The sequence below is a fragment of the Lepus europaeus genome, chromosome 19 (genome assembly GCF_033115175.1).
Source record: "Lepus europaeus isolate LE1 chromosome 19, mLepTim1.pri, whole genome shotgun sequence".
Classification (NCBI taxonomy): Eukaryota; Metazoa; Chordata; class Mammalia; order Lagomorpha; family Leporidae; genus Lepus; species Lepus europaeus.
The window spans coordinates 14,627,711-14,646,186 of record NC_084845.1 but is presented as its reverse complement, the minus strand read 5'-3'; the positions used below and the strand labels follow the sequence as shown (position 1 = coordinate 14,646,186).

Genomic DNA, 18,476 nt, shown 5'->3' with positions numbered 1-18,476 from the left:
CAAAAGAAAGCAGCAGTAGCAGTCATTTGATGCACCAGTTAACTTACCACTTGGGGCACCTGAATGTGCACAGTTCAAGCCTGGGTTACTCTGCTTCTGATACAGCCTCCTGCGAATGCACATGCTGGAGACAGCACTGACAGCTCAAGGACTTGAGGCCCTGCCACCCATGCGGGAGACCCAGATTGAGTTCTGGACTCTTGGCTTTGGACTGGTCCAGCCCTTGGCTATCGTGGGCATTTGGGAGAGTGAACCAGTGGATGGAAGATCTCTGTCTCTGTCTGTCTCTCTCTTTCTGCCTTTCAAATGTAAAAAAAAAGAAAAAGAAAAACCAACTTAAATGGTTTTAAAAGCAAGGCAGAAGTAGCTATACTTAGAGACATCAAGTCAAAGGTATAAAGAGATAGATGAGGTCATTTACAAAATGATAAAAGGGCCAATATTACAATATACAGCAATTATAAATATATATTCACCAAATCTAAGCACACTTTAAAAATAACTGATTTGGGCCGGCACAGTCGCAGTGGGTTAACGCCCTGGTCTGAAGTGCCAGCATCCCATATGGGCACTCCTCTTCCAATCCAGCTCTCTGCTATGGCCTGGGAAAGCAGTAGAGGATGGCTCAAGTCCTTGAGCCCCTGCACCCATGTGGGAGATCCGGAAGAAGCTCCTGGCTCCTGGCTTCGGATCAGCAATTGCAGCCATCTGGGGAGAAAACCATCGGACAGAAGACCTCTCTCTCTCTCTCTCTCTCTGCCTCTCCTCTCTCTGTGTAACTCTGTGTAACTCTGACTTTCAAATAAATAAAATCTTTTTAAAAAAATAACTGATTTGAAGAGAGAGAGACAGAAATACAGTAAGAGGACTTATATAAATACCCTCATTTTAGCAATGAACAGCTGATTAAGGCAGGAAATCAATGAAGAAACATTGGGTTTCAACTACTGGAGCCAAGTGGGTCTGACATATTAGGAGAACAGTCCATCCAATGGCTGCAGAATTCATATTGTCCTCATCTGTATATGAAACATTCCACAGGATGGATTGTTTGAGATACGATAGGTTACAAAACACATTTTAGCAAATTCAAAAAAATTGAAACCATATCAACTATCAGTTTTTGTACAACAATAGAATAAAACAAGAAGTGAACAACAGGAGGAACTTTGGAAACCACAAATGTATGGAAATTATATGTTCTAAGGGAAGTTTATAATATTAACTAATTCCAGCACTGTGGCTCACTTGGTTAATCCTCTGCCTGCGGTGCCGGCATCCCATATGGGCACCAGGTTCTAGTCCCGGTTGCTCCTCTTCCAGTCCAGCTCTCTGCTGTGGCGGAGGGCAGTGGAGGATGGCCCAGGTCCTTGGGCACCTACACCCGCGTGGGAGACCAGGAGGAAGCACCTGGCTCCTGGCTCCAGATCAGTGTAGCTCTGGCCGCAGCAGCCATTTGGGGGGTGAACCAACAGAAGGAAGACCTTTCTCTCTGTCTCTCTCCCTCACTATCTAACTCTATCTGTAAAATTAAAAAAAAAAAATCTCAAATAACCTAATGTTGCATCTCAACGAACCAGAAACACAAGATTAACCCCAAAATTAGTAAAATGGAAGAAGACTAGAGTACAAAAAAAAAAAAAACCTAAATTTTTTTTTAAAAAAAATACAAAATATTAATAAACAGGTTTTGAAAACACAAGCTTGAAAAACCTTTAGCCAGACTAATAAAGTGATTTAAAAAAATAAAATCGGCCGGCGCCGTGGCTTAACAGGCTAATCCTCCGCCTTGCGGCACCGGCACACCGGGTTCTAGTCCTGGTCAGGGCACCGGATTCTATCCCGGTTGCCCTTCTTCCAGGCCAGCTCTCTGCTATGGCCCAGAAAGGCAGTGGAGGATGGCCCAAGTGCTTGGGCCCTGCACCCGCATGGGAGACCAGGAGAAGCACCTGGCTCCTGGCTTCGGATCAGCGAGATACGCCGGCCGCAGCGACCATTGGAGGGTGAACCAATGGCAAAAAAAGGAAGACCCTTCTCTCTGTCTCTCTCTCTCACTATACACTCTGCCTGTCAAAAAATAAAAATAAAAAAAATTTAAAAATTAAAAAATAAAATCATAGATGAAAAAGGAGACATTAAAAATGGTACCTCAGGCTGTTCTCTCTGTGCACGGGGAGGCAGCCTGTCGGGTTTCTCCCACTTGGCAATAAACCTTTTCCCTTATTCAGGTGTTTGGCGTGTTCTGTGGTGGCCTTTAATTACTCGGATCCACGCTCTCCCATCAACATTCCTCTACCTGAGCTCTGTTGGGATCCTGGATTTCTGCCAACCACAAACTCACCCCCGGACCTCTTCCTTCGCCACTGAATGCTCTGTCATCTTCATCCACACACCGGCCCTCCAAATTCTGAGGTAAGACGTGGAAAGGGAAATTCTCACGGCGATTACTGCTACGGGTTTTGGTTCTGCTCTCTCGTCAAGTCCTGGTACTTGGGCACCACAACCTCTACAGACACTATGTCTGGGCAACAGTGGGTGTGGGGGATGACTCAACCTCCTGTTTCCCTTCTACGGGCTAAGGCCTGGGCTCCAGTGGGCGCTTGGCTGATGACCCCTGCCCTCTGTTCCCATATCCTCTAGTCAGATGGCCGGGATCTGCCAGTCCGACTTTATGTAGCAGTCACCATGGGAACTTCTTCATCCAGTGTTCTGTCTGATCCTCCTCTCGGTTGTCACCTACCTTGACAAGCTGTTAAAATAGCAAGTTTAACCCCAACATTTTGGGATCTCTACCACTTCTTTGAGTGTTCGGAATAGTGGAAGGAGATTTCCTAAGACCTATTCTCCTAGAACAGGCTGCTGTTCTCTCTCTGCACGACGAGGCAGCCTGTCAGGTTTCCCCCACTCAACAATACACCTTTTCCCTTAAAAAACAAACAAACAAACAAACCAAAAAAACTGGTACCCAGATATACAAAAGATTGTAAGAAAGTTCTGTGAATGATTATATGCCAATAAATTGGATAACTTGGAAGAACTGATAACTTCCTGGGCACATAGAACCCACCAAGAATCAATCAAGAATAAACAAAATGTAAAAAACACAAAAATGAGTAATGAGATTGAGGCAGTGATAAATCTTACATCAGTGGGGCCAGTGCTGTGGCGCAGCAGGTCAACGCCCTGGCCTGAGTGCTGGCATCCCATATGGGCGCTGGTTCAAGTCCCAGCTGCTCCACTTCCAATCCAGCTCTCTGCTATGGCCTGGAAAAGCGGTAGAAAATGGCCCAAGTCCTGGGGCCCCTGCACCCGCGTGGGAGACCCGGAAGAAGCTCCTGGCTTCAGATCAGCTCAGCTCTAGCCATTGTGGTCATTTGGGGAGTGAACCAGCGGATGGAAGACACTCTCTCACTGTCTCATTCACTGTCTCTCTGGCTCTACCTCACTCTGTAACTCTGTCTTTCAAATAAATAAAGTAAATCTTTTAAAAAATATCTTACTTCAAAAAAAATGTGCAGACTGTCAAAGTGATGTAGTATGTACTGTGCAGCAGTGATGGCTATACTGCTAAATTCTACAAAACATTTAAAGAAGTAATACTGGGGCGAGCCTTGTAGCATAACGGGTCAAGCTGCTGCCTGCAATGCCAGAATTCCAACATCCTGGCTGCTCCACTTCTGATCCAGCTCTCGTAACAGCCTGGGAAAAGCAGTGGAGGATGGCCCAATTGCTTGGGCACCTGCCACCCACAAGGGAGACCTGGAAGAAGCTCCTGGCTCCTGGCTTCAGTCTGGCCCAGACCCAGCCATTGTGGCCATCTGGGGTGTGAACCAGTAGCTGGAAGACTCTAACTCTGACTTTCAAATATTTAATTTTTTTTTTTCAAGAAAAGCTGTTCTTTGTGTAGCACCATATCCCCACTTCACACAGGAATGGGAAAAGGAGTTAAAAGAACAAATGCCCACTAAGTCTGTATCCTGCTTCATGTCCACACCTTCAATGAACTGTCAGAAAAGCCCAGTCTAACAACTTTTGCTTATGTCTATAGGGGAAGTTAGGACATACAGAGCTTTTTGTCTTTTTTTTTTTTTTTTTTTTTGAGGTAGACACAGTGCTCCTTTAAAGGAAATTGGATTTTTATAGCAGGAAAGGAGAGGAATATGAGCTTTGGGTTAGCTTCACATGTGAAAAACAGTATCTTATATTTAAGATATTCTCAGATACATATGTATACACATAGTATGTCTAAGTATATGTATATACACACATATATGTGTATCCATATATGTGCATACCTATATGTGTGTATACAAAATCATAATAATATTCAGCCCAAATGAATGGAACCATTTGCCATATTAATAAAAGAAATTGAGGAAGTACAAGGAACATGTTTCCAAAGAGAAAGAGTACATTATAGGTTACTTGATAGGTCTTTGTTAGGTATTTGCCAAGAAAAAAAAATCATGTCATGAAAAAATAAACCATTTCAGGAACAAAGAAAACATGGCACCTTAAACCTGGTTTTTAGATGTCACAACAATTACTTCTTCTTTCTCTCAGGACTTCTCAGTCTCCCTCTCTCAAAATATTTATTTAGGAGATGGGCGGGTGAGGGCAGAGAGAATGATTACATTACAACGTTGGTTTACTCTCCAAAAAGCCACAACAGCAGAGCTGGGCCAGGCCGAGGTCAGAAGCCAGGAAGTCCATTTGGATCTCCCCCTGCGTGGCAGGGCTCCGGTACATGAGCCTGCGTCCACCGTTTCATGCCTTGCTTCCTAGATGCCCAAGAGGAGTAGCTGGGACTCCTACCAGCCTATTATGGTATGCGGACACCCCCGGGGCTGCTTGACCCGAGGCACCACGCCAACTCTCTTGGAGGACAGATGAGAGCTTACTCTTCTTGCCCCTCCCCTGCCAGAGGAGGACTATCAGAGGATTCTGGGGCTTCCCTCTCAATCTCTGTGTCATAGAAAAGTGCCCCTTTTGATCGTCACACATTTAATATGTGCATCAAATTATCACAATGCACCCACAAATACATGGTTAAATTTTTAAAGTGTCCCCTTTACTCTCTAGGGGCTGAAATATCTTGTGCCTCTAGAAGTGGCTATATGGAGGGCCAGTGCTGTGGCGCAGTGGGTTAAGGCCCCAGCCTGCAGCCCCGAAATCCCATATGGGCACTGGTTGGAGTCCCGGCGGCTCCACTTCCAATCCAGCTCTCTGCCATGGCCTGGGAAAGCAGTAGAAGATGGCCCAAATCTTTGAGCCCCTGCACCCGTATGGAAGACCTGGAGGAAACTCCTGGCTCCTGGCTTCAGATCGGCGCAGCTCTGGCCGTTGTGGTCATTTGGGGAGTGAGTCAGTGGAATGGAAGACCTCTCTCTCTGGCTCTACCTCATTCTGTAACTCTGTCTTTCAAACAAATAAAATGGTTCTTTAAAAAAAAGTGGCTGGGGCCGGTGCTGTGGCACAGTAGGCATCCCATATGGGCGCCAGTTCTAGTCCTGGCTGCTCCTCTTTCAATCCAGCTCTCTGCTGTGTCCTGGGAAAGCAGTGGAAGATGGCTCAAGTCCTTGGGCCCCTGCACCCACGTGGGAGACCCAGAAGCTCCTGGTTCCTGGCTTTGGAGTGGCACAGCTCCGGCTGTTGCGGTCATTTGGGGAGTGAACCAACGGAAGGAAGACCTTTCTCTCTGTTTCTCCCTGTCACTATCTATAACTCTACCTCTCAAATAAATAAATAAAATCTTAGAAAAAAAAGTGGCTATATGTGACAGTATTAGTCACAGGTAACACAGTCACACAGTGCTGCAGTCACACATCAAACACCCGCCTCCAAGTCACAACTTTATTCTTTTTTTTTTTTAATTTTTTTTTTAATTTTTATTTTTGACAGGCAGAGTGGACAGTGAGAGACAGAGACAGAGAGAAAGGTCTTCCTTTTGCCGTTGGTTCACCCTCCAATGGCCGCCGCGGTAGCGCGCTGCGGCTGGCGCACCGCGCTGATCCGATGGCAGGAGCCAGGTGTTTATCCTGGTCTCCCATGGGGTGCAGGGCCCAAGCACTTGGGCCATCCTCCGCTGCACTCCCTGGCCACAGCAGAGAGCTGGCCTGGAAGGGGGGCAACCGGGACAGGATCGGTGCCCCGACCGGGACTAGAACCCGGTGTGCCGGCGCCGCTAGGCGGAGGATTAGCCTATTGAGCCGCGGCGCCGGCCACAACTTTATTCTTAAGCACCCCGGCCTCCATTCTCCATACAGGTCTGCACACAGTCACAATCCCTACGGGGACACAGATTCATAGTCACAGTCACAAAGCTCCCTACACCGGCACACATACAGGAAAAACAGTCACAGCGTGACCAATCACACCTACCACAGGGACACACAGCCACACACAGGAACAGCCAAAGCATACTCGCACACGCAGCGTCTCACACAGTCCCACGTTAACAACATACCACAGGGACTCGCAGCTTAACGCTCCCCACACCCGCACACATTGTGTGTATGCAATCACATACACACAACGCTGGGACATACAACCACACAATCACACAATTTCACAACCGACCTTCTCATCCTGTTTTGCCCAGAGATTTAACTCTAAAGCCTCGCCCCTGGCTCTGAACTCTTCACGTTCACTGGATCTTGTCAGTCTATAGTTGTCTGACCGAACGATTCAGAGACCCGGGTCCAGGACAGCTCTCTTCAGAACCTGTATCCACGCAGAGCCCGATGCCCTCTGGGAAATGTAGTTCTCAGTCGCAGCCGCAGTGAACAAGATGGCGTCTAGCTTGAGCCGCTCAGAGGGATTGCCCCGCCCCTTCGGCCCCGCCTCCCGTAACCAAACCTCTCCGGGAAGTCACCTGGGGATCTTGGCCTAGCATCCATCTCCACCGTGGCTCCTATATAAAGACACTTCAGTGAGCTGAGCTTAGCACACCCAAGCCCCGATCCTGAGGTAAACACAGAGAGTTAACATAGTTCGGAGACTCGGCCTACGTGCACTCCAGTGCTCACCAGAGAAACATTCCCACAAGCTCTAGCAGAGGAGGAAGAAAAAAAAAAAAGCGCGAAAGCCTGACTGGAACCACTGAGCCTTCTGGGAAATGTAGTCCACCATAAAAAAAGTGGAGGACTGGCCAAGATCGGCTGAATTCGGTCCCAGCCCAAGCCTGGCGGCGCCCCGGAGACCTCTGGGAATGATCGCCTCCAGCGGAGTGCGCAGGCGCGGATTCTCCGGCTCGCCATGGTCGTCTTTGTCTGCTGGTGAGTGTCGATTTGACTCCGTGGTACCGGGGATTCTGGGTCCCGAACCGGGCCAGTGAGTCTGTAGGGGAGGACTCGCGGCGCCGGCGTCTGGGTTGGGGAGGCTGACGTAGAGGATTCGCCCCCTATGACGTATGGTGTGCAGAGCTCGTGTGGATGGGGGAAGGGGACGCGAGGGGACGGGGGTTCGCAGGTGGGTGACGACGGTGTCAGGCGTGTTTGGGTCGTAGAGTAGTGAGAAACTCGTCCCGAGTTAGTGCGGGGGGCGGTCGTAACCTCTCAGCCTCACTGCTCTCATCTAATCAGTAAGGATGCGGTGTTCTAGAGAATAAGCAAACAGCCAAGGAATTGAGTGGATAGGTAGTTAAAACGGGACTTACGTAACAGCAGGCCCAGCGTAGAGTAGGAAACGAAATCAAGAGGACTTTTTTAAGAAAGATTTCCGAAAAACTTACCTTGCTGCCTAGACTCACCACAGGCGTTGATTTCTCTTAATACTTGAGAGAAACTGGGCGGGGGGGGGGGGGGCTGCCTTGAGACGCTCTCACCTTTGGGGTCGCTTGACGAGTGGTTTCCGCTAGGGCAGACAGCACACAATTGGGCAGCAAATGGTCCTACCTTTGGGGCACAGAAGTCAAGAGACCTATTTAAAGACCCCCTTATCACTGAGCATGGTGATGTGACTTCTGATTTGTCTAGCTTGTCCCCAGACCCAATGGCTTTTAACTTTCTTCTATTTAGAAACACACTTCAAATATTTTGTCACACTTATTTTTTTTTTTAAGATTTCTTTACTTAAAAGAGAGAGTTACACAGAGAGAGAAGCAGAAAGATATCTTTGGTTCACTGATTCACTCCCCAAATGGCCACAGTGGCCAGGACTGGAACTCCATCCAGGTCTTCCACGTGGGGGGCAGGGGGTCCAAGCACTTGGGTCCTCTTCTACTGCTTCCCAGGCACATTAGCAGGGAGCTGGAATGGAAATAGAGCAACTGGGGCTCAAACCAGCACCTATTTGGGATGTTGGTGGTGCAGGCCGCGGCTTAACCTGCTGTACCACAATGCTAGCACACACACTTATTCTTCACATATTTTTCTATAAATTGAAAAGGACCAGGATACAAAAATTCATATAGAAACAGTTTTTGTAGTATCCAAAAAACAATTGGTAGAAGTTATAAAGAAGATGGGATTTTTATTTCTGATTGTCCCTAACTATTGGTGCTCCTCCATTTCTGGCCTTGATCATCTGTTTCCACCTCTGAGTAATCAAGAGAAAAAACTTCCCACTCCCTGTGGCTTCATCCGACCCAAATGAGCGGCATGTTTGTGTATGGATTGGAGGCTTGTCCTGACCTCTGGATGCCTATGTTCAGATGTGTAGTGGACGGCTCTGCCTGGAAATTGCACAGGAACTTCAAACGTTTTATGTTCCGAATGTCATCTTGCAGCTACTCTTCCTGCTGTCTGACTCCAGTCATTCTCCCTCTGTGTTACTTGTTTCAGCAGTTCATAGTGTTGTCCAGCCAGGTTCTAAAGCTCTTCTATCTGAGTGAGAGAAGACCCTGTGAGGAAGTTTGACTCTATGAACTGTCAAACCCCATTACAAATTGCAAACCACGTTTTCTTCATTAGACACAACAAATCGTAAATATATACTTGCTGAATCAGTGATTGAGCGTATAATTATAGAACTCTTGTTGTGATTAATCTCTCCTAGAGTAATATAACCTGGTTAGAGTATTAAGCCTCTAAAAGGTTTTTTCTTCCCTAAGATTTATTTTATTTTGAAAATTAGAATTATAGACAATGAGAGACAGAGATCTTCCATTCACTGGGTCACTCCCCAGGTGGCCACAACAGCCAGCACTTAGCCAGGCTGAAGGTAGGAGCCAGGACCTTCATTTAGGTCTAACCCATAGGTGGCAGGGGTCTAAACATTTGGCCATCTTCTGCTGCTTTTCCAAGGCCATTAGCAGGGAGCTGGATCAGAAGTGGAACAGCTGGGACACAAACTGGTGCTCATGGGATGCTGCCTCTTAAAACTTCTAGAGGTCACAACAGAGAGCTGGACTGGAAGAGGAGCAACTGGGACAGAATCCGGCGCTCCAACCTGGACTAGAACCCGGGGTGCTGGTGCCACAGGTGGAGGATTAACCTAGTGAGCCACAACGCCGGCCAGGCCTCTAGAAGTTTTAAGAGCTCTGATTTATGAATACCATCAGAAAATACTATCCTATGTATTTTTTCCATTTTGCTTGATGTCGATAACTTTACATGTATAAAAAAATGTTGTTATTGGAAAATGTTGTACAAAAATTTGACTTCAATCAGTAGCAATGTCACAAGTGACACTTGCTCAAAGGAACCTGTAGCAGAACTCTGTCAACTCAGTCTCCTGATTTCTCTATGTAATCTAAATTCAGAGAATAAGGGACCCTCTGTTTCCCATTTCTGTAATGTGTGGACCTTTTATTATTTTAGCTTTTACTTATTTGGTGTGTTTATGTGTGTGTGCATGTATGTGTGTGTAGCCTTTAAATCACATACTGGGGGCCAGCGCTGTGGTATAGCAGGTAAAGCTGCTGCCTGTGGCACAGGCTTCCCAAGTGGGCACTGGTTCGAGACCCGGCTGCTCCACTTCTGATCCAGCTCCCTGCTAATCTGCCTGGAAAAGCAGCAGAAAATAGTCCAAGTACTTGGGCCCCAGTGCAACTCCAGCCATTGAAACCATTTGGGGATTGAACCAGCAGGTGGAAGGTCTGTCTGTCTCTCCCTCTCTAACTCTGCCTTTCAGATAAATAAATGACAGACTGGGTTTGGCCTGAGATACATTTTTCCATTTGGGCACATGTCTGTGTAAGTCAAGGGGTCTTATGACTGTTATGACTGTTATGACTGTTCCTTTCCACAGGCCAGCTTCCTTGTACAGCCCCAGGAGCTGCACTGCCCTGACCCTTTAAAGCCTCTGAGGATTCCGAGGACTCGGCTTGAATTCTGAGATGCTGTTTTGACCCCGAACTGCAAGATCTAAGTCCTGTGTCACTTGTTTATTTACAAGTCTAAAGTCACCAATTCAAACGAGATAAGTAGAGATTGAGGAAGAGATGTAAAGAAGGTTCTCTCCAGGTGAGTGAGAGAACCTGGCAGGTATGAATGAGAAGTCTCATTAGTTTTTCAGTGAAAGTTTCTAAACTCTGTAAAAAAAGTTTTTGAGGAGATTTTCTTATCAGCTCTTACCTTGTGGAGTGACAGTTGCTAGATGCCAGCCTTTCTACCTCATTTGCAGCCTCGATTTGAAGATTTTTACAGTCTCACTTTCATGTTTGTTCACTCTTTCACTTCCATTTTCCATTTTTTTTTACTTTTTCCTGTGTGCCCTCATTCCCTTAAGCTTTCAGTCCTTCACAGGTCCAGAATCTTTAGAAGACTAGCACGTAGATTGTTTTCTTTAAAGTATGACCCTAGGCTGGCGCTGCAGCTCACTAGGCTAATCCTCCACCTGCGGCGCCGGCACACCGGGTTCTAGTCCCAGTTGGGGCGCTGGATTCTGTCCCGGTTGCCCCTCTTCCAGGCCAGCTCTCTGCTATGGCCCGGGAGTGCAGTAGAGGATGGCCCAAGTCCTTGGACCCTGCACCCGTGTGGGAGACCAGGAGAAGCACCTGGCTCCTGGTTTCAGATCAGCGCGGTGCGCCGGCCACAGTGCGCCACCTGCAGCAGCCATTGGAGGGTGAACCAACGGTAAAGGAAGACCTTTCTCTCTGTCTCTCTCTCTCACTGTCCACTCTGCTTGTCAAAAAGGAAAAATAAATAAATAAATAAATAAAGTATGGCCTTAGAGGAGGTTGTTGGCTCAGTGGTTAAGATGCCACTTGGGATCCCTGCACCCCATATCAGAGTGCCTGGGTTGAAGTCCAAGTCTGCTTCTGATTCCAGTTTCCTGCTAATGCACATGCCTGGTCTCCCATGGGGTGCAGGGCCCAAGCACTTGGGCCATCCTCCACTGCCTTCCTGGGCCACAGCAGAGAGCAGGACTGGAAGAGGAGCAACCGGAACAGAATCTGGTGCCCTGACCGGGATTAGAACCTGGTGTGCCAGTGCCGCAGGCAGAGGATTAGCCTAGTGAGCTGCGGCGCCAGCCCACCCCTATGCATTTTCATGATTACTTGTTTAGGTGAATTTCTTTTAATATACTTAGTGGACATTCTTATATCTTATTTTTAAAAATGCCTATCCATTTCTTTGACCATTTTAGAAAAATTGGGTTTTTAATTTTATTATTGAATTTTAAGAGTTCTATGTCTGTATTAGATATGGCATTTTTATCAGCTTTTCCATCTGTGCACGCCTGTTGTACTTTTTTAAAGATTTATTTATTTATTTGAAAGTCAGAATTCGAGAAAGAAGGAGAGGCAGAGAGAAAGAAGGAGAGAGAGAGAGAGGTCAGGCTGGTGCCGCGGCTCACTAGGCTAATCCTCCGCCTTGTGGCACTGGCACACTGGGTTCTAGTCCCGGTCGGGGTGCCGGATTCTGGCCCGGTTGCCCCTCTTCCAGGCCAGCTCTCTGCTGTGGCCTGGGAGGGCAGTGGAGGATGGCCCAAGTCCTTGGGCCCTGCACCCACATGGGAGACCAGGAGAAGCACCTGGCTCCTGCCATCGGATCAGCGTGGTGCGCTGGCTGCAGCGCGCCAGTTGCTTGGCCATTGTAGGGTGAACCAATAGCAAAGGAAGACCTTTCTCTCTCTCTCACTGTCCACTCTGCCTGTCAAAAAAAATTTTTTTAAAATAAAAAAAAAAAAAGAAAGAAAGAGAGAGGTCTTTCATTCGCTGGTTCACTACCCAGTTGGCTGCAATATCCAGAGCTGTGCCGATCCGAAGCCAGGGGCCAGGAGCTTCTTCCAGGTCTTCCACACAGGTGCAGGGACTTGGGCCATCATTTACTGCTTTCCCAGGCCACAGCAGAGAGCTGGATCGGAAGTGGAACAGCCAGGACTGCAGGCAGCAGCTTTACCCCCTGTGCCACAGAGCCGGTCCCATGCCTGTTGTTTTAACTTGTGGAATTTTTTTTTTTTTTTTTTTATTAGAGAGCTCCCCCCATCAGCTTGTTTACTCTTCAAATGACTGAGATGGCTGGTGCTGGGCTAAGGTTGAAACCAGGAGCCAGGAACTCAATCTAGGTCTCCCACATGAGTGACAGGAACCCAGTCACTTGAGCCATCACTGCCGCCTCTCAGGGTCTGCATTAGCAGGAAGCTGGAGTCAGGAGCTAGAGGCAGGTATTGAACCTAAGCATTAATATGGGCCATAGATTTCGTTTAGTTTTGTTTTTAATTTTAGAGCACAGAAAGAGATAAAGAAATCTCTGATCCATATGGTTTACCTCCCATATGTCTTCAACTGCCAGGACTGGGCCAGGCCAGTGCTGTGAGCTTGGACCACTGACCCAGTCTGGGTTTCCCACATGGGTGGCACTACTACTTGAGCCATCACCTGCTGCCTTCCTGGGGGCACATTAAAAGGAAACAAATTGAGAGCAGAGCCAGGGCTCAAATCTAGGCATTCTAATATTAGACGTGGGCATCTCAAGCAGTGTATTTTTTTTTTTTTTTTAAATTTTTTGACAGGCAGAGTGGACAGTGAGAGAGAGAGAGAAGGTCTTCCTTTGCCGTTGGTTCACCCACCAATGGCCGCCAAGGCTGGCGCGCTGCAGCTGGCGCACCGTGCTAATCCAAAGGCAGGAGCCAGGTGCTTCTCCTGGTCTCCCATGGGATGCAGGGCCCAAGCACTTGGGCCATCCTCCACTGCACTCCCGGGCCACAGCAGAGAGCTGGCCTGGAAGAGGGGCAACCAGGACAGAATCCAGCACCCCGACCGGGACTAGAACCTGGTGTGCCGGTGCCGTAAGGCAGAGAATTAGCCTGTTGAGCTACGGCGCCGACCTTTAAGCAGCGTATTAACTGCTAGGCCAAATGCGTGCCTCATATGGCATCTTAAATATGAGGTCAAATACTTGCCGTCATGAGCTGTATTTTTTTATTAAAGATTTTATTTATTTATTTGAGAGAGTTACAGAAAGAGGGAGAGACAGAAAGGTTTTCCATCTGCTGATTCACTCCCCCAATGGCTGCAATGGTCGGAGTTAGGCCGCTCAGGAGCCAGGAGCTTATTCCAGGTCTCCCATGTGGGTGCAGGGGCCCAAGCTCCTGCCATCTCCCACTGCTTTCCCAGGCCATAAGTAGACAGCTGTATTGGAAGAGGAGCAGCTGGGACACAAACCAGTGCCCATGTGGAATGCCAGCGCCACAGATGGAGACTTAGCCTACTACACCACAGTGCCGGCCCCTAACTGTTTTTTTTTTTTTTTAAAGATTTATTTTTATTTGAAAGACATTTACACAGAAAGAGGAGAGGCAGAGAGAGAGAGAGGTCTTCCATCTGTTGGTTCACTCCCCAGATGGCCACAACGGCCGGAGCTGCGCCGATCTGAAGCCAGGAGCTTTTTCCAGGTCTCCCACGTGGGTGCAGGGGCCATGGACTTTGGCCATCCTCTACTGCTTTCTCAGGCCATAGCAGAGAGCTGGATCAGAAGTGGAGGAGCTGGGTCTTGAATCGGCACCTATATGGGATGCCGGCATTGGAGGCAGTGGCTTTACCCGCTACGCCACAGCACCGCCCCCCCCCCCAACTGTTTTTGTGTGTGTGTGTGTGTGTGTTTGACAGGCAGAGTTAGACAATGAGAGAGAGACAGAGAGAAAGGTCTTCCTTTTCCTTTGGTTCACCCCCCCAGATGGTTGCTGCAGCTGGTGCGCTGCACTGATTCGAAGCCAGGAGCCAGGTGCTTCCTCCTGGTCTCCCATGCTGGTGCAGGGCCCAAGCACTTGGGCCATTCTCCACTGCACTCCCGGGCCACAGCAGAGAGCTGGACTGGAAGAGGAGCAACTGGGACAGAACCCGGTGTATCGGCGCCACAGGCGGAGGATTAGCCAAGTGAGCTGTGGCGCCAGCCCCCCCTAACTATTTTTGAAGAGTATTATTTTTACTTTTGATGAAGTCTACCATTCTTTCTTTTATGTTAATAGTGTTAGCACTCTAGTCATTTTGAGTGAGGTTTGGTTATGATATGTAGATGGGTTGAGGCATTTTTTTCTAATTATGGAGGTTATAAATTAACAGCATATTACTGGAGTCATTTCTGGCAATGACTTATAAGAAAATGAAGATGTTAATATTAAGAGGGCTTTATCAGGATAATATTGAAGGTTTCCAGCTAATGGATGGAAAACAAATGTGTTAGAGCTAAAAAAGGACTCTGCAGAAGAGAGGAAGTTGGGTTCCAGTGTATCAGTCCCAATAAAAGCAGACAAATAAGTGAAAGCTGAAACTGATGATAATGACAGTTTTTATATTCACCTCAAGCGCATATAGCACTACCTTATTCCTGAGGCCAGCATTGTGACACAGGTTAGGCCGCTGTTTATGATGACAATACCCCATAGTGGAGTGCCCAAGTGCTAGCTACTCAGCTTTTGGTCCAGCTCCCTGCCAATGTACCTGGCAAGGCAGCAGAAGATGACTCAAGTACTTAGCCTGCCACCCACACCGGAGACCCAGATGGAGTTTTTGGCTCCTGGCTTCAGCCTGACCCACACCTGGGCGTTGTAAGCTTTTGGGAAGTGAACCAGGGGATGGTCGATCTCTGTCTTTCCCACTATCACTCTGTCCCTCAAATAAATAAATCTTTAAAACAAAACAAACTCCCTTACTACAAATAGCATGTTAGTTTGTCAGGCAGTAGTATACTACATTGCACATTACTATTCAGGGTACATTATCCCAGCATCATATTTATGTGATAGCTATTTTCAAGTCTTGGTAATTTGAATATAGACATTTCTCAAAATAAAGTTACAACCTAGGTCTAGAAAATAGTTTTATGAATGTATTTCTTAAATTACACATCAATTATGTATATAATCTTTTGTTAAGTTTAACATTTAGTAAAAGCAATGATATATTTATTGCTCAATTTAAGCTTTAAATGTGTTATTTGTAGGACATATAACACATAATGGGTTAACATAATGGGTTAACATTCAGGTACTAGAAAGATTGTTAGAATCTGTGTGCATCGTGGAGGTTTGTAAAACTGGGCTTTACTGTAGCAGTCAGGAATCTGTTTCTTTTATATGACTTAATGTTAATTTTTGTAGGTATTCTCATGGGCTTGTCATCTTTTCTGTAAAGAAACCTATTGTCTAGCACTGAGAAACCACCAGCATTCTTGGAGTCCAGCAGTAGAAAGGGGTTGGGCCCCTATGCTATATAAATAAACTACACATCCCCTTCCTTTCATTATAGTACTCTCATCTACTTCATCTGTCATCACTAATTTGGAGCTTCTCGTTTGTACTTTGTCTTGATGGTCAACTTCCCATTTCCTTCCAGCCAGGAGAGTTGGAGGTATCAGTTTCTCCTTTCACAATCATTTTTATAAGCCACACCTTCTACTCTTGCCCAGTCTTTCTGGTTACAGAACCTTTCTGTTAACATCTGTGTCACAAATTACCTTGTTTCTGGATGATACCCTCTTCTGCTGGTTTTTTATTTAAGCCACTCAGTTTTATTATTAACTTGTAGTCCTTTATTTGCTTCCCTTCCTTAATTTCCTGATTCTGCCCAGTTTTAGTAGTATGAACCTCCTTTCACACTTTTACTGTCATTTTAGTGGAGCTTCAGGACCTTGTTTAGATTGTTCTAGCCGTTTTATTTCATATTACTTATCATCATAGGCTCACTTAATCTTATGTATGTTTCCTTCATCCAGTTTGTTGCTTCTTATTTTTATTATTTTACTGGTTTATGAAATTTTTAAGTGGTTGTATTTAAAAGTAGCTAAAACTACATTTACCTATCAGTGCTATTTGTATTTGAGCTTTCTTTAATACAAAGAGACTAGATTTAAAGAGTCTATTTGATATTAGTACATTTCTGAAATTTTATTATTAATAGTGGGAAAATTACCAGGTATTATAGTGATGTTGATTGTAATGATAAATTATTTCACTAGATGCTTGCTACATGTCAGGAGCTACATATTTACTCATTTTCAATGATGATTCTTTTGTGCTCCCTTTTAGAAGAAGCCTGGGAAGTTTGTAAACAGATAAAGATGCAACATAAAAAACTTGTGAATTAAGTCCGATCTTTCTCAGTGAAATATAGACTGAGGAAAACTGTAAAAACAGGAAACAGCAATGCATTTCCTCCGATTACAGATATTGATTCTTCAAGACTTCTGCATATAGGACTCAGTTCAAGAGAGTTGGGAACATCATTTATACATAATTTATACTCAAATCTAAGAGAAGCTTTGAGAAAGCCACTAAGAATATAAAGAGAATGTGATATTTCATCCATTTTCACAATGATCTCATCTCTGGGATATCAGTCTGAAAAATGTCTTACATTATAACTTCACGATTATTGGATACCTGAGAGTTAATATTAGAAACTTTAAGTGAATGTGGAAAAACTAGCATCCTTGTCACGTCTCAATATTATAGTAGGGAATTCTCCTAGGAGAAGATCCCTACACGTGATCGGAATGTTGGAAAACCTTCAGCCTGAATCAGATCTGCTTCAGCATGATCAGATTCATACTGGAGAAAAACCTTATGAATGTGATGAATGCAGAAAAACCTTTAGCCTGAAGCAGAACTTCACAGAGCATATGAAGATGCATACTGGAGAGAAAGCGCATGAATGTACGGAATGTGGTAAAGTGTTCTCTCGGGTTTCATCTCTTACTGTGCATTTGAAAAGCCATACAGGGAAGAAATCCTATACATGTAATAAATGTGGAAAAGCCTTCAGCCAGAAGGGAAACTTACTTTCTCATCAGAAACATCATACCGGAGAGAAACCTTGTGAATATGGGAAGGCTTCTAGTCAGGTGCCAAACCTCGTTAGGCATCAGAGAAATTATGCAGGGAACAAACCTCATGCATGTAAGGAATGTGGGAAAACCTTTAATGGCAAATCATATCTCGCTGAGCATGAGAAAATTCATACTGGAGAGAAACCATTTGAATGTAATCAATGTGGAAGAGCCTTCAGCCAGAAGCAATACCTCATTAAACATCAGAACATTCATAGTGGAAAGAAACCCTTCAAATGTAATGAGTGTGGAAAAGCCTTTAGCCAGAAGGAAAACCTCATTATCCACCAGAGAATCCATACTGGAGAGAAACCTTATGAATGTAAAGGGTGTGGGAAAGCTTTCATTCAGAAATCAAGCCTCATTAGACACCAGAGAAGTCACACTGGAGAGAAACCCTATACATGTAAAGAATGTGGGAAAGCCTTCAGTGGCAAATCCAATCTCACTGAGCATGAAAAAATTCATATTGGAGAAAAACCCTATAAGTGTAATGAATGTGGAACAATCTTTAGGCAGAAGCAGTATCTCATTAAACATCACAATATTCATACAGGAGAGAAACCCTATGAATGCAATAAATGTGGAAAAGCCTTCTCTCGAATCACATCACTTATTGTACATGTGAGAATTCACACAGGGGATAAACCTTATGAATGTAAAATCTGTGGGAAAGCCTTCTGTCAAAGCTCCTCTCTTACTGTACATATGAGAAGCCATACGGGAGAGAAACCCTATGGTTGTAATGAATGTGGGAAAGCCTTTTCTCAGTTCTCAACTCTTGCTCTACATATGAGAATCCACACTGGTGAAAAGCCTTATCAATGTAGTGAATGTGGGAAAGCTTTCAGCCAGAAGTCACACCACATTCGACACCAGAGAATTCATAAGGATCTATGAGTGCCATGGATTTAGGAAGAATGACTATAGGAAATTGCTCAGCAGCAACTCAGAACCTTAAAAACAGCACGTTTAATAAGTATCACCGTATAATGAAGATCTGTGTACTCAGAACTCCCACAACAAACATTATGAATGCTATACTTGGAGGAGCATTCTCAGTGAAGTTAGTTTCCAGTCATGGCTGGAAGGCCACCAATGCATTAAGACAAAGGAGAAATATAAGAATTTGAAATTAAGAAATGAAATTATCATTTTTGTTACATGCTTTGCTACATGTATAACTTGTAGAAATATCAAAATTATGTTGTTGAGGTATTCATGGAAAATTGAGATTGAGACAGAATGTTGAATCCAGAAACA

The 18,476-nt window shown here is 45.5% G+C and overlaps 2 protein-coding genes across 5 annotated transcripts in view; both read left to right on the top strand.

Moving 5' to 3' along the window:
* The first annotated feature begins 2,322 nt into the window (after nucleotides 1-2,322).
* On the top strand, nucleotides 2,323-18,474 carry ZNF260 (zinc finger protein 260). 3 transcript variants are annotated; one of them, XM_062176241.1, is made up of 4 exons: nucleotides 2,323-2,412; nucleotides 6,602-7,277; nucleotides 10,192-10,406; nucleotides 16,414-18,474. In XM_062176241.1, exon 4 carries the CDS (start codon nucleotides 16,881-16,883, stop codon nucleotides 18,111-18,113), a length of 1,233 nt encoding a protein of 410 aa, XP_062032225.1. In that variant the 5' UTR covers nucleotides 2,323-2,412; nucleotides 6,602-7,277; nucleotides 10,192-10,406; nucleotides 16,414-16,880; the 3' UTR covers nucleotides 18,114-18,474. The 3 variants fall into 3 exon arrangements, with proteins under 3 accessions (XP_062032225.1, XP_062032226.1, XP_062032228.1); XM_062176242.1 differs by having other exon boundaries at nucleotides 2,328-2,412; nucleotides 10,192-10,427; XM_062176244.1 differs by lacking the exon at nucleotides 10,192-10,406 and having other exon boundaries at nucleotides 2,328-2,412.
* Nucleotides 2,331-18,476, top strand: part of ZFP82 (ZFP82 zinc finger protein) — an 87,020-nt gene continuing 70,874 nt past the window's right edge. For both annotated transcript variants that reach the window (XM_062176222.1, XM_062176225.1), the window contains exon 1: nucleotides 2,331-2,412. The gene's annotated coding sequence lies outside the window, so the exon portion shown is untranslated. The remainder of the gene's footprint in view (nucleotides 2,413-18,476) is intronic.

What these genes read in the sequence shown, in the direction of transcription:
- ZNF260 (XM_062176241.1), top strand. Translation starts at nt 16,881, where the DNA reads ATGTTGGAAAACCTTCAGCCTGAATCAGATCTGCTTCAGCATGATCAG.